The sequence below is a fragment of the Nymphalis io genome, chromosome 4 (genome assembly GCF_905147045.1).
Source record: "Nymphalis io chromosome 4, ilAglIoxx1.1, whole genome shotgun sequence".
NCBI lineage: Eukaryota > Metazoa > Arthropoda > Insecta > Lepidoptera > Nymphalidae > Nymphalis > Nymphalis io.
The window spans coordinates 11733284-11749717 of NC_065891.1; the positions used below are offsets into that span (position 1 = coordinate 11733284).

The 16434-nt window shown below is 31.0% G+C and overlaps 1 protein-coding gene across 1 annotated transcript in view; it reads right to left on the bottom strand.

Annotated features, from left to right (window-relative positions):
- The window catches only part of LOC126768125 (nose resistant to fluoxetine protein 6-like), a 51417-nt gene that overhangs the window by 10816 nt on the left and 24167 nt on the right, over positions 1-16434 (bottom strand). Inside the window, exons 2-3 of the mRNA XM_050486041.1 lie at positions 8275-8444; positions 679-872 (exon numbers count right to left, since the gene is read on the bottom strand). Coding sequence (XP_050341998.1) covers positions 679-872; positions 8275-8444 — 364 coding nt within the window. The remainder of the gene's footprint in view (positions 1-678; positions 873-8274; positions 8445-16434) is intronic.

Sequence of the window (16434 nt, forward strand, 5' to 3'; positions counted from 1 at the left end):
TTAGAATCAAACAAATTTCTCTTTAATATTATTGCATTTTTTTTTTTTAAATATTCAATGGAAGAATCACAAATATTTCTATTTGTATAAATATTAATAGGATTTCAATCTGCAAAAATGTTCTAAAGAGATATTAAATTTAAATTTATAATGGAATAAAAACGATTCTGCTTGAAATATTCACTCCGTCGAATCCCGTTTCAATTCAGAAAACTGCTGAAGCATTTTTTAATTAAATAATATAAAAACATTCAACTGCAAAAGTATCTTCAATGCAAGATTCTTTGGACGATGATATGTGGGGCTTAAAATAATATAAATATACGAAATATAATCTATTCATTACACATTCAATTGGGATCTGATCCCACATATCTCACGTGATGGTACTGTGTGCAAACCCATTTGGGTAGTTATACCCTTATCACATATTCTATAGCCAAACTGCAATACGAAGTATGTTGTTTTCCAGTTTAAAGGCTAATTGAGCCAGTGAAGCTGTATTCCTCATACATCTCTACATCTCTTCACACTGACTCGCTTACTTAACAAAGTATACGTATAAAGTATTGATGTTTGGCGCTAGAAAAAGTTAAGTGTGTTGGTTTAACTACCCAAATGATTTGTTGATGATTAATTTTAACAATTTATAATTATATGTTACGAAATACAACTTACAAGAATGCTATATCAAGCTTGTTGACAGTCATAGGCTTCCGAGTGTAACAATCCTTCTCATTGACTTCAACACCTGTGGAATTACCCACAGTGTGTGAGAGCACATCACTAACGAAGCCCGCTACGGCGTTAGCGTCACACCCACTTGGAACACAGACGGCCCAACGAAGAGTTTCTCCACGACCTGTTCTGACCTAAAAAACATGACATCAATAACAGCATGAACAAGATAATTAATTAGATAATTATTTTTATTAAATTTTAATATAAAAACATGAATAACATATGTTATATTAACAGAATTAAAGCAGGATCAAAACGAATAAACAGTATCAATTATAACATTGAGATTGCTTATTTAAATATTATTTATTTATTCTATTGATATACAAGAAAAAATGGATTATCTGTTTTAATTTATTAATATATTATCCAAACCAGTGGTAATTTTTAATTTGACGATCAATAAATAAGTGTAATGCGTCTATATCGAATAAATAATTTGTATTTGAATGGATCTAGCCAATAATAGATTCAGAATTCAGAATAATTTTCAAATCGAACTCGGAGACCCTGAGTTGCGAGTTCCAACAACAAAACTCTTCTGCCTTATATAATAATAAAGATATAGATGACAAATTTCTGCCCGTGGTTTTGAGGGGATGGAGGTGCTAAGTACCTTATGATTCTATACCTCTGACAACTTGTATGCAAAATTTCATAATAATCAGTTGAGTAGTTAAGACGTGAAAGCGTATCAAACAAACAATCTCACTTTCCCATTTATAATATTAGTAAGTTAGATATTTAACTTTTACTGTTTACATTACATTGTTCACTCGAAGATAACTAATGTGGCAAATAACGAGCTTGATTGTAAAAATAAACAATTCATATGTAATCGATAATATTGATCAGTAAATAATATCTCACAATAATTGCTACTATTTTAATAAATAACATATGACGTATTTCCGGATTCGTAACAATGGTTTCAAACTCACTTGTCACACTAATTTTTCTTCTACCAAATAGCAATATATTATGTAGCTATGTTCTGATACGGCTCAGTAAGCCAGTTTAATTACAGCCACGAGAGACTTAACAACATATTTAGCAAAGCGGCGTTGCTGTAAAGAATAGCGATGTTATATTTTACAATTGCAGGAATAACGACCGCAGAATACTTGTCATTAAATGATACACTTTCCTTAAAGTTCTATATATTTATTAACACCGTACCACTTGATATTAATCTTATAATGTGTTTTTATTTATATATATTAATAATTTATAAAAAAAAAAGAAAACAAGGTGGACATAATGATTAACAGAAGAATGCGGAATATAAAGAACAGCAAAATTATAATAATTAATATTATGTAACAAAATATTATATTTCATTTTTTACCTAAGACTTCCATACAAACATTGCGATGATCGCCATTTTGTTTTATGTGTACTATAACTAATTCTATTATCGTATATAAATCAATAAAAAAACATCAAATAATTAAAAAAATATATGGGAGTTTAGGAGATCAATTTTTTACTACAAGCGAGTAAAGTCTTAAATGACTGCCTCACTAAATTTTGTTTCAAAGGAAAAGGAGTTGGCTTCGTCAAGTAACACTACAAAGCTTGTAGCTTTGGACACAAAGCTACAAGCTTTGTAGTGTTAGTGTTATTCAGCTTATTATGTGAAAAACAACGCATGACCTATTTGTTCTCAGTTCCTGTGACCGAGTGGCGTTTATGAGCCATTTTAAACCTAATGGACGTTTAGCGACCAAGTTGAAAAGCGTCTACTATTTCAAATTGCTTCTACATCCAGGTTACAATTAAAACGGTCTTTATAAAGTAAATATTTTTTCTTAGTGTGTTGATATTTGTAGAATTTGCAATATCGTTTTTTTCTATAAGATAATTTATGATACGAATTAGAACATCCAATTAATGTGTTATTAAGGTGCAAATAAACTTAGGTAGCGTTTGGTTGGGTAGGGCTCTCTACATCTTCCTTTTCCCAGCAGTGGGACATTAAAGGGCTTATATTTAACCCTTTGCTGTAGTGAGTGTAAGCCCATTTGGATGAATAGCATTTTTTTTTATTTGCCGGGAAGGCAAATGTTTCTACTCCACCTCATGGTAAGTGGTAGTAGAGTCCAAATGCGACGACGGCCAGAACAGTCGACAAGAATGATCTGCACTAGCCGCCTTTTTTTAAAAGAAAAAAGCACCCACTCATAAATTATTTCATTGTTAAACAGTTTCAATTACTTCCGTAATAGGTACAACAGCGAAAAAAGAATACAAAGCCATTTCTATTTAATATTGATCTCACAGAGAAAGAGAAGAATATTTTTTTAAATATAATATAGGTAGGACTGGCAAATGGGCCACCTCATGGTAAGTGGTCACCATCGCCTATAGACATTGGCACTGTGTGCCTGTAGTTACAATGGATTACTCACTCTTCAAACAGGAACACAACAATACTAACTATTGCTAATTTAAGATAAATACCTACTCAGATGCACAAAACCCTACCACAAAGTTAATCTAACCTAATTTTCGTTGGAGTAAAATCGTTATCTATATAAACGAGTTATTCATTAAAATCTTTGAATACCTACATCAGCAAGTTACTAAGTAATTAGTACATCTTATAACAAGCTTTTCTGTTAGATAATTCATTAAAAAAAAGTATGATCCCTTTATCCCCATATGAACATTAAAATTCAGCACAGCGTGCATCGTTTTAAGTTTTTTTTTTTTTGTATGTGAAACATTTACTGGCTTACCTTGCCGGTTCTTTTCAGTAGAATTTACATCCCGAACCGGTAGTAACTTGAAATTTAAATTAATCTTGTAAAACAACGACTTAAAAGTACTTGTAAAAGTTTACTTGAAAATCATCAAACTAAAATATACTTTATATTTTGATTGTTAATCTTGGGATTTGAATGACTCTCACTTCCTCTCTTTCTAGCTTTTAAGCAATGTGTCAAAAATTTCATCTTCGTCTAATATTAATAACGGATTTAAATTATTTTAAATTATAGATACAAAATATTTAAATTATGAGAAATTAGCGTTAGTTTTTGTGGAGACTGTGATGAGCCTTTATTATTTCACATATTTTAATAGTGACCAACTACGGTAACACCATAACTATGAGCTTACTATTATTTTTCACCTCCTATTACTACTACTACTACTACTATGAATGGAATATTCAAAAACCATTTATTATTTTAATAATTAGAAACTTTTCTCAAAAGCCTACGTACCCATTCCCTTATTTTACCCCATCGAGGAGTGAACCAATAAAAATCATGTTCTTTCATGGGGTTCACGCATACTCCACACCAAATTTCGTATCGTAAAAGACTGACACACAGAGTTACTTTCGCATTTATAATATTAGTAAGTATAGATAAATAACATACGGGTATATTTATTTAAATTAACCTAACATACCATCTGCCATATGTCATTATGATGTATCTTTTAAATGTATAAGTGGAGAAATCACGTCAATTTAAATAAATATGCAAGTGTTAGAACAAATAATTGCTTAGTCTACAGCTAACAACATTGACAAACACTGTGTTCATACATTAGGTCACGGTTGAGATTGTATGATATTATAATTATGTTTCTTTTGTACTTAACAGGCTTAGTGAATAGAATCATAGGATTCCAACCAAAGATCGCGGCTTCGAAACCGTACAAGTGAGTTTTTATAATTATTATTTTAAAAAATGTGCTTATAGTGCATCTCGTTCTTTTCAGTTCAGCAAATTTCCTTCAGGTAACACTGTTTCCACAGGATGATATTTTTCCATAGGTATGTATGCCACGTATTCTTTTACACCAGTAATACCCGAAGAAGGTTGCGGGAGTTGGAGTTGACTGGATGAGGAAGGCGGATTGCCTGGAGCTTTGGCGAACCTATGTTTAGGCCTAACTTATGAAAAACAGAATCTATGGCAGAGGCCTATATTCAGCAGTGGATGACGATTTGCTGACGACGACTAACATAATACTAACAGTAATATTTAATATTATATGAATACTTAATGAAATAATATTAATCAAATATAAAAGCGCCTGATATAATTTCGCATACGCACAAATACACAAAAGAAGTTTTAAAAACTCAGGCGTTTATAATAACTACTTTTATTTACTACCGTTAATAAATGTTAGTCTTCAAAACCTTTACATATTTACATTAGCGTGGTAAATAAGTCAGATATCACCCTGCCAAAAATAACTGGCAACCAAGCTGCTATAACGTTTTTAATTACACTGACGCCTAAATATATTATAATAAATATTGATGAAAACTTATATTCTTTCCAAACTAAAATATAAATACAAATAGTTTTTTGCATCACAAACGTTTTATTAAAATAAAACTCGACCATGAAATATTGTTCTCATTGCATCTAAAGAAGTTTCTCTTTAAAAACGGTACATACGAGACATAACAAGTCGTTAAATATATCCTTGAACTATAAAACAGTTAAAACAGAATTAATAAAACTCACTATTGTAAATATTGAGACGCTATAACGTAACGTATAGTAACGACACGTGTTTATTTTTATAAATAAAACAAAAACTGAACATCAATTCAGTTGTAAGGTACAAAAGTTAACTAAATATAGAAACTCAATTGACAAGTAAATTAATAGTAACAAGTACACTTGAAGTTGTTTATATATTTAGCTACATATAATATATACTTTACATATAGTTGAAATGGCTCTTAAATGGCTAATTCCGTTTTTAGTTATTCAATTCGCATTAGGTTCATTAGCAATTCGTTTATTCGGAAAGACTAATATAACATCCGTGTAGTGCAATCATAAACGACATTAAATATCAATTACACAACATGTGAATATAATATATAATATGAATCGTCATTACTTTACGTTAATAGTAACAGCCTGTGAATGTCCCACTGCTGGGCTAAGGCCTCCTCTCCCTTTTTGAGGAGAAGGTTTGGAGCTTATTCCATCACGTTGTACCAATGCGGGTTGGTGGAATACACATGTGGCAGAATTTCAGTGAAATTAGACACATGCAGGTTTCCCCACACTATTTTCCTTAACTGTCAAGCACGAGATGAATTACAATCACAAATTAAGCACATGAAAATTAAGTGGTGCTTGCCCGGGTTTGAACCCACGATCATCGGTCAAGAGTCACGCGTTCTTGCCACTGGGCCATCTCGACTTTTTACTTTTTTACTTTACGTTAACTCAAATTAAATTAAACTACTTTATTTAAGTAGATTCTTACAAAAGCTTTTAAATCTTCAATTAACAAGATTAAAATAAATTTTAAATGACTACGGTTTATTAACTTTTTAATTTAGTTTAAGTGATACGAATACAAAGTTTTATGCATATAGCGTATATACATAGCTTTTATATTAAGCCAAAGGGCTTAATATACAAGCTATGTATATACGTTATATGTTTTACTGTACTCCATTATATATAAGCGTAAAATAAATAATATCATCTCATTATAGTTAAATTATTATTACATATTTTAACAACATATGTATAATTAAATAATAAAATTCATACTTAACGTTTTATTTTTATTCATAAAATAAATAAATAATTTATATTTACATGTCTAAGTGGATGGAAAACGTAAAAAACAAAAGAAGAAGAAACTAAAGGGATTCAAATTCTGGGTCTTAGTTAAACCTTAGAGTTTAGAGGCAGCGGCAAACTTACACACCTCGGTAAGCAACTCTCAATCCGGTCAGGAGGGAGGTTATTATTATTATTTGTCACTGTATTATCATTTTACACTGAATACGAGATCAAGTATGAACAATGATTAATCACATGAAAACTGAGTTGACTTTAGAACCGCAACCTTCGGTTAAACCGAGTGATGTATCCTTCGACCTATCTCTATATATATATCGCACCCTGGTCGAAACTCGACCTTATTCACTATTTAAATTAAGAAGAAAACTTTTTGTGAATTGTGTTTGAAAATATCTTGTGAATGACACTTCAACTCATCATCGCTACTGAACAAAAGGTTACTGAACTGATTTGTATTGACCTATTTATACATGTGAATATATAATATAGACAATACGTCGTGCAATTCTTTCGTTTTACTTGATTTTTTTCTTTTTACAGGTAGTTGATGATTAAAAAAAAACAACTTGTGTACGTTGTAAGAATGGCCTTTATTGATTAACGATTGCTGTGAATGCAGGACAGTTACTAGAAATTTACTATTCTTACTTAAACTTATACTGTGATTTAAAGTATATGTAAAGAATATTGCCATCATCACACTCAGCAATCGCTTATAATTCTCAACAGCATTTCATCGCGTCATAGTACAGTCACGGTAGCCTTTTTTATTTCCGGTACGTCATTTACATCCAGAACATTCACATGGTAACAGAATAGTGACGTTTGATTGATTTTAAGATTTTGATGACATATTTTTAACCTACAAGGGCATGTTCCATTACGTCCAACTGTCCGTTTTTTACAAGTTGTTACCGCCATATAAAATTATAGTTTAAATATTAGCAATCCCTTAGATTGTCAATGCCAATCACCTTGGGAACTATGATGTTATATTAAGTATTGCTGAATGGCAGAAGAATATGTGATGGTGGTTAGTACCTGCTACTTAAGCCACAAATAAATTACCATACTTTTGGTATAAATATTTTAAAATCAACTATTCTTATAGAAATTTTCTTATTTAGGTAACTATTAAAAGTATATAATTGCAATATGCATTTTATACCATTACATTATCCTGACGAAGACCTAATTAAATATTATCTTCTAATATAAAATTGTTATTAAACATCGCGAGTCGTTTATAATATTAGTTACACATATTTAATAAATAATATTATATATGTAACGGTAAAGTATAATTATATAATTACATTTAATAATAGATGTGGTTTTCAAAGAATACTAGGAATTTAGTTTCTAAGTTATACTTTACCTTCAATCTTCCAAAATCAAGTAAAAACTTTATAAAAGATGCTGTGAATTTTTAGCACTAATAATAATTTAATGATTAACATCTCAAAACTGAGTTCTGAAGTAAAGTATGATAATTTTCTTCTTATAATATTGGTATGTGGATTAGCAGATGGACACCTAATGGTAAGTGATTACCACCGTCCATAGACGAATAGCGGTAGAATATTTATGAGTAAGTGGTACCTCAGACGGACTTGCACAAAGCCTTACCACTGAGAAAAAATGTTCTTATATCAGGTATTTCAGTTCAGTTTGGTGGTTCATCCAACAAGTTGAGCTAGCACAAAACCTTTCCACCGGTAGCTCTACCAATGATTATCTTTTTGATCGAGATGAAACGAAATGAATCTTAGTATGTATAAGTTAAAATTAACCTTAAGTTTAGCTGGTAAAGGATACAAAAATTGCACACAAGATACCCATGTAAATTTTCAAACATTTCATCCAGATTTAGTTGTGCACTGAAGTATATAAATAGAATAAAACATTGGTAAATTTATATTTCAAGCAGAAAATATAAACAAAATACCTTTTTAGATTCTTCCCTTTGTCGCCATTTAATTGTCGCCAAGCAGTATTGACCTTCCACAGTGACACCAGCGCCTGGCTCTTTAATGCCAACACACTCATCAAAATTACCCATGTGATACGAAGAGCCGAAAAGTAGTCCTTGGGGTGACTTTGCTGATGCATCAAACACTGCAACAAATATGAAGCTTATAGAAGAATATTGATAAAATTTTACGAGTATGATACTATAGAAGGGACATTTAATAGAGAAGTAAGGATTCATCAATCTTCAATCCATCATCAATCATCAATCCATCATTGTATTGTATTTGTTAAATGTTATTTTGAAGTTCATGAAAAACCGGTTTTCAATCGCGATTTCGCGTGTTAGAGAGAGCAGGGAGTGGGATGTCAGATGTTGGGTTTAGAAAAGTAGCTATATCTTCCTTGGGGGTTTTTTTTATACCAAATTACATCAAAATCTGTTCAGTTCAGTATAGCCGTAACAGATAGACAGGCAGATAGATAAGAGTTACAATCGCATTTATAATATTAGTATAGATTACATAATGTACAATCGTCAATGTAAGGGTGAACTATATACAGGAATTTAATCATCTTAAACATTGCTAGCCCGTTAATTTCTCTAATTATTGTGTCCTAAGTTTAGGTAAGGGTCAAGTTATGTCTATTAACATACCTTAACGACGACCTTAACGTAGCTATGATATTTCAAGCCATGACAACAATATATGAAAAGTTCTCGGTTACGTATAAGTTAAATTTAATAAGGATTTGATTGAGATGGAGAGGGCTAAATGTTTTGGAAACCTGTATCTTAACCGAAGATTCTGAGTACAAGTACCAAGAGTTTTTATGTACTTATAATTTATACTGAGTTCGGCTGTGGTGTATAACATCGTTAGGATGCATTTGTTGGATGATATTGAGCTACATGTGTTTCCAAAAAACCGCATTGGTGCAGGACCTTATCCTCAAGAGCAGAGGAGACCTTCTTCCAACAATGAGACATTTATATTAATTATATTTTTGAAAATATAAAAATAATTTTCTTTAATGCATATTCTACATATCATTGCTCATTTTTCTTTTTTTTTAAACAAATAAAACTCCTTTTCAAAGTCTTACGTTATAATTATGTTACATACACATGATAATTAAAGTAGTCGTGTTATGTATTTTTGAATTTTGTTTTACATTCGTAAAAGTAAAATATATGCATCATATGCATTCAATATTATTTGCTTGTTAATCCTCACTAAGCGTCAACATTTGGCTTAAAATGATGATTTGCATGATTCAAATGATAATTAAACAACGATTTATTAGAATTTAGAGATGAACATATATCATTCAAAATATATTTAATAACTAGCGGTGTCAGCGGTTTCACCCGCTTATAACTTATAAAAACGACTTTGCAAATAATGCATTATCTTAGAACTAATTTATAATTACCATACAAATGGTTATAGTCAACCTTAAAAGATAGACATATATCAACGCATAGCTGAGTTAACCGACAATACAAGCATAAGCTAAACCCTTTTTAATATGATTGATAATATGGATCTGATATCAACTTACATTGAAAGTTCTAAATCTCTGAAACTGTAATTTTGTTAACTTTGTTTTGTTCCTTTAAAATTTCAATCGTCATTTTATATATCATTTATAGGTAGCTAAAGTTTCAGCTAATTCAACTGAACAGTTATTTTATAGCAATTTTATCGAATAAATATTCGACGTGATTCTTTAAACTGATATAACTTTATTATTAATGAACCGATTGAAATAAAACAAACATTAAATTTTAAATGAAGCTAGCTACAATATACTAGTGAAAACCGCACTCAAATTCGTTAAGCTGTTTTCTGTGCGCAAACGCAGAGACAAACAGATAAACGGACATACAGACAAAAATTCTAACAATCATTGTTTTGAATTCTATTGCGTTGATAAAGAAGGTAAAAGTTTTACTCGTATATATTTCATGTACAAACAGCGATCCGTTACAGATTAATATGTATATTTACAACATTAACATATTGCTTATCAAATAGCTGCACAAAACTTTGAATTTATATATCGCCGTTAAACTTGTCAACTGCTCTTAAAACTACTTATAATAATAACAAAATATAGATAGATTAGTTGTAAATAATTTTTATTTATAATTCATATGAATACGATATAATAGTTACTTATTTTTTATAGTTTTAAAATCGTCGCAAACATTTACATACAGAAAAAGAAACTAAATAAAAGAGACACTGAGAGGGTTGAATATCTTTTTTTTTATACATATAAAGGTGGACGAGCATATGGGCCACCTGATTGTAAGTGGTCACCAACGCCCATAGACATTGGCATTGTAAGAAATTTTAACCATCGCTTACATCGCCAATGCGCCACCAACCTTGGGAACTAAGATGTTATATCCCTTGTTCCTGTAATTAGACTGGCTCACTCACGCTTCAAACCGGAACACAACTATACCAAGTACTGCTGTTTTGCGGTAGAATATCTGATGAGTGGGTGGTACCTACCCAAATGAGCTTGCACCAAGCTATACCACCAGATCACACACCCACAACCATATCTTTGGAGAAATTGTGGGTTTATAAAGAAACTATACCTTTCTGAGTTTAATTTATGCTCATTCAATGATTTTATGACGTCAAACAGAATAAACAAATACACTTCTAATAAGATGCATACGGAGTCTTTGAAAAAACAAATATATTTATAAAATCATTGTATTTGTATAATTGTTTTCCTATTACAGATGACTTATGACTTATACATACATTAAAGTAATCATTAAATGCATTAATCATTTTATTATTTGGTTTATATAGTTTCGTGATCATTAATAATTTTATATTACTGTTTTTCCTGTACACAAAGATAATCTTACCTGAACATTAGGAATTAATATATATAGGGGTTGAACCCAAGACCTCGGGATCTCCGGATTATATCTAGCCACTAGACTAAGGAGGCAGTCAAATATATACTACATTTTTAATAAAAAACTAACGTAATACGTCACGTATAAACGTCAATTAGAAAAAAATCGGGTTCCATAATTACAATTACATAATACAACATCTTACTGTAAAATATTACATCAATAAATTTTAGCAAACGGTAATCTTGGTTTTAGCACCAATGTTTAATAGTACAAAGTTATTTGAATAAACAAGATAACTTTAAATTGACTTCACTTTTAAGACTAGGTGTTTTAAGCAGTAATTGAATTTTAAGTATTAAAATCAACAATTACTTCAAAACAAGTTTCAAAATCGAACGTCCATTTTTACTGTTTTCATAGTTTTGTTTCTCTGGAAAGCACATGAATGATGCCGGACCAACGGCTTTAGGTCCGGCATCATTCACAAAAAACCCAATAACTCTTTATTGGCCTGACCTGGGGTTTGAACACAGGATCACAGGGAACGGACGGTCCTCATATCTAGCTACTAGATATAAGGCTGTCAATCAAAATTATAATACCTATAAAAATCTCAAGCAAATTTTTTGACCGACGTATACATACAAATATTTAGATTGAGTCATACATATATTAACTTTGATAGGTTTCGTCAAACAAAGATGAGAATCCTTCGACGAATTGCGGAAAACGTAAACCCCTGTCCTCAACAGTAATGTTTTCCGATTGACATTGATGTCTTCAAGACATAAATTCACACTAAATTATTTTGTTTTTATATATTTAAGTGAAACGTTTTCATTTCCTAAAACGATAATTGTCTTTGGAACTGACTTTATTAATAGTTTTAATATTTTAGTCAAGAACATATTATAGTGACTGGAGACTTTAGTGACCTGTTTGATTAAGCAACTCCACATAATATTATAATTAATTATAATTATTGTCAAATTTAAAACACATTTACAATTGTAATTTAAAATAAAAAAAAACCCTAGTATACTTGATCATTACTGGAAAAATATTTGAATTCGAAATAGAATTATTTTATCGAATTATATGTCTGAGAAAAATATGATAACTATTAATGGCAATAAGCTGTGTATTAAGTACCTGTGATTTTTCAATCAAAAGTCTTCGTTAAGTGGCTTGTCTGAGTAACATATAGACGAATTAATCGACAAGACTCTATAAAGGTTTTACAGATGAGCTTGATAATTAATCATATATATAATCATTAATGTTGGTATATCTCTTCGAGATTAATAGACTTCAACACCGTTTGACTGATTACCATGAAAATGGGCACTTATTATAATTATATACTTTTAATATAAAAGGTTTTTATAATATATATATATATTTTTTATAGAATAGGAAGGTGGACGAGTATATGGGCCACCTGATGGTAAGTGGTCACCAAATGCCCTTAGACATTGGTATTGTAAGAAATGTCAACCATCGCTTATAGCCAATGCGCCACCAACCTTGGGAACTAAGATTTTATGTCCCTTATGCCTGTAATTACACTGGCTCACTCACCCTTCAAACCGGAACACAACAATATCAAGTATTGCTGTTTTGCGGTAGAATATCTGATGAGTGGGTGGTACCTACCCAGACGAGCTTGCACAAAGCCCTACCACCAGTATTGTATATATAGTAACCCATAAAAAATGTTAAGCGATTTGTTTTACTTATGGATGGTAGAATTGATTATGAGGCGTAGTAAAAATGCATATATATGACTTATAATAACTTTAATATTTCATTACAAGTAACTTAAAGATGTACAATAATTTATTTATGATTCGTGTAATATAGAAAACCGGCAAAAGTCTATAAAAAAATACAAACTAACGTTATTTATCGCGAAATTCTTGACATGTTTTGGAAGTGTTTATGGATCGGGCACATCATAGTAATTTGGTCTATTAAAACGTTTCGCAAAAACATGTAACATCGTAACAAAAAATATATTTTACATAAACACGTATAAGCCTACTGGAAAATATTTATTTTAGCACGCCAATACATATCTGTTACTCTTTAGAAAAGAGATTAATCATACCTCGGTTGAATTGAGTGGGGTACAATAGCCCTATACCGGTCCAACTCAACCACGAATTTCAATATACTCGTAACATAAATAGGATATTTTTTACCAGAAACTTTGTTTACATTTTCAATAACTTTTTGGAAGTTTGAAAGTAGGTAGCTCCTATGACAAAAAGCAAAAAGGAAATTTTTTATCATAGTATGGACATGATATGCGGAGAGATGCATATCATCTACATGTCACATCATAAAACTATAACAATTGACAGAAGAGAGTTTTTCAGTCTTTAACTTGAAATAGGAGAAAATAAATTACACATAAATGTGATGACGATGAAATGTGATTAAATGAAATTGAAATTAAGGTGAAATATATTTAAATTTATTTTTACTATCCCAAATTCTTACAGGCACAAATCATACAAAAATAAACAACACACTTCCTCCCATGAAAGCTCAATTTTCCCTTCCTAGTGCTTATGTTATAGGACAAACCTAAGTTTAAAATTTCAGCTTTCTAGACTTTTGTTTTGGCTGTACGTTGATAGTAATATAAGTACTGATTATCTCACACCAAATACAAGGCAGGGCCAGGTACAGATAGGTAATGGCATTGAAAAGGATCTTAAGGGAATCGGTGGAAAGAACTTGAGGATAAAAACCCAAAGACAGCTCCAGTTGAAGAAATCAACCCGACCCGACTAAGGCCCACCCGCATCTGTAATCTCTTGATGATGATGATAATGACATACACTCAAATATTCAGTTCATTTTAGTTTACACAAAGAAGTCATAAATATACGTTAATATACTTTTATAGAATATAATTGATTCCAAAATTTTCCTTACTTGCTCTGCGCATCGCTACTTAACGCATATTTGTATTCAGAAACACAAAATGTTCTAACAATAAAATTTATATAAATAATTCGCGTTGTCAAACGTTTCCGTCATTTCGGTTTTAAATTTATTTGTGTTTTCAAAATTTTCTTTATTCACATATACATTAGAATCTGAATAATTCAACTGTGTTAATAAGTAGTTAGCTAACGGAAATGATGATTTTCAAATTTCGAATTTAGTGACGAGACATTGCAGATTTAAAAAAAATAATAAAAAACAATACGAAATATTGTAAATAACGCCACAAAATTAATTATAATAGAAGATGGTAGAGCAGTAGATTTATTTATAAATACAAAAAGCGTCTTCGTCGATTCTATTCTACCACGGCCTCTATAACTGTCCACCAAATTTGTTTTATGTTATATCCTATTAATAATATTGATTAAATCACTTCTTACGAATTGGATCATATTTTTTTATTCGAATTAGAAAGGCAGACTGTCAAATGGGTCATGTTATAAATGGACACGACCACACACATCAACTGTAAGATATAGATTGCTTTTGCGCTACCAACCATGGGACCTAAGATATTATGTCCCTTGTGCCTGCAATGGCACTTGAAAACGATCTATATAATATTCAAATAGGTGGATTGAGTCTATTAGGTACTAACACACGATCAGAACATGAGCTTATTTGATATTAAATTTGAATATAAAACCGTATTCACTGTAGTATATGTTACGTTTATATATATTACGTTTGTAGCAACACACTCGTTAATAGTCCCTCCGCGCTTGTCCTTGACGCCTGAGAATGCCTAAACAGACATTCGGGGATGTGAGTCACATGAAGATGGCGGGCAATTGTGATATTGACCTAAATTGTGTAACTTGCCTAATTCATTTTATTTCTTAAATTTGCATTTGTTTTTATAATAAAAAATAATTAAATTCGCCTTGGAAAGAGTGGCACTTTTTGAAGTTCGAAAACAACAGCGGGACAGTAATATCGCTTCTTATTATTAATTCACGTTTACTGTGCTGCTGTGTTGAAAATTACTCTATTTTATCATAAAGTTAGCACTATATTTTTTCGTTATCTTAGGTACTATTGTTCCGAACTTTAATTATCTTAAGAAGAACTAGCAAAAATACGTGTAAAAGTCGTAAAAATCTTAGAATCTTAGAATAATATGGACAAATAGTAACATATACAAATATTATGTAATTTGCTTATTTGTTAGGAAATAATGATTATTTTCAGTAATATACTCTTTATAATCAAAGCTATTTACCGTAGTCAAACAAAAGTGTTTACCTAGAATGTTATTTGATTCATATCAACGTAAACAATCATATATGTTTTAATGTAATGAGTTCATGATTGAGACGATAAAGACTCCGATTAGAATAATTTACTATTAAAAAGGCATAATGACTTCATTGTCACATTATTAATGTAAAGAATAATGATGGTTTTCAAATTAGAAATAATAAAATAATTACAGATATTAAAAAAATATAATAAACACTAAGTACTTACTTTAATGATGAACTTCTAAACGAAAAAATGACACAGGTATTCTAACGATGGATTTCTCCACCGCTAAGCAAGAAATGATTATGAACTCTATTATCATAATAAAAACCATGACTGCCTCGTTGGTCTAGTGGCTAGATATAAGGCCACAGATCCCTAGATAACTCAGGACGAGTTCAGATAATATCAGATTCAGATATTCCGGCGCCTTCAGCGCCAGCGAGTCCCACATACCCCCCCACCTCATGTGGGGGAAACACATAAATGTGTTTTCCAGCGAGAAAAAAAAAGGTCGGGCCGATAAAAAGTTATTGGATATATCGAATATTTCTCAGTAGCGCACTTGTGCACTATAATATGTCCTGCACAATTGGGTAATATATCTTGAGAATGGCCGCCGTGGCCGAAATCAGTCAGAAGAACATCATCATCATGATGCTTGACCGAAATTAAACCTGTAATCTTCATTTAAAATTCACATATATATTGGAATTAAATCCTACTGTTCATATAAGAGAAATATTCGTATAAGAGACAGTGGCGCTACGTAAGACAGTTGACGCTAATTATCAAATAAATCTGTATGTAATAACCGAACCATATAAGACCGATTACACAACAATGGGGTCTATATACCGATTATATGCGTCAAGCGTTATTATGAATGCACGTCATTTATAAACCTCACTTCACTGTCATAATATTAATTAGCAGAATTGGCTAATTTAGCTGAATAGCATTAGCTTACAATTA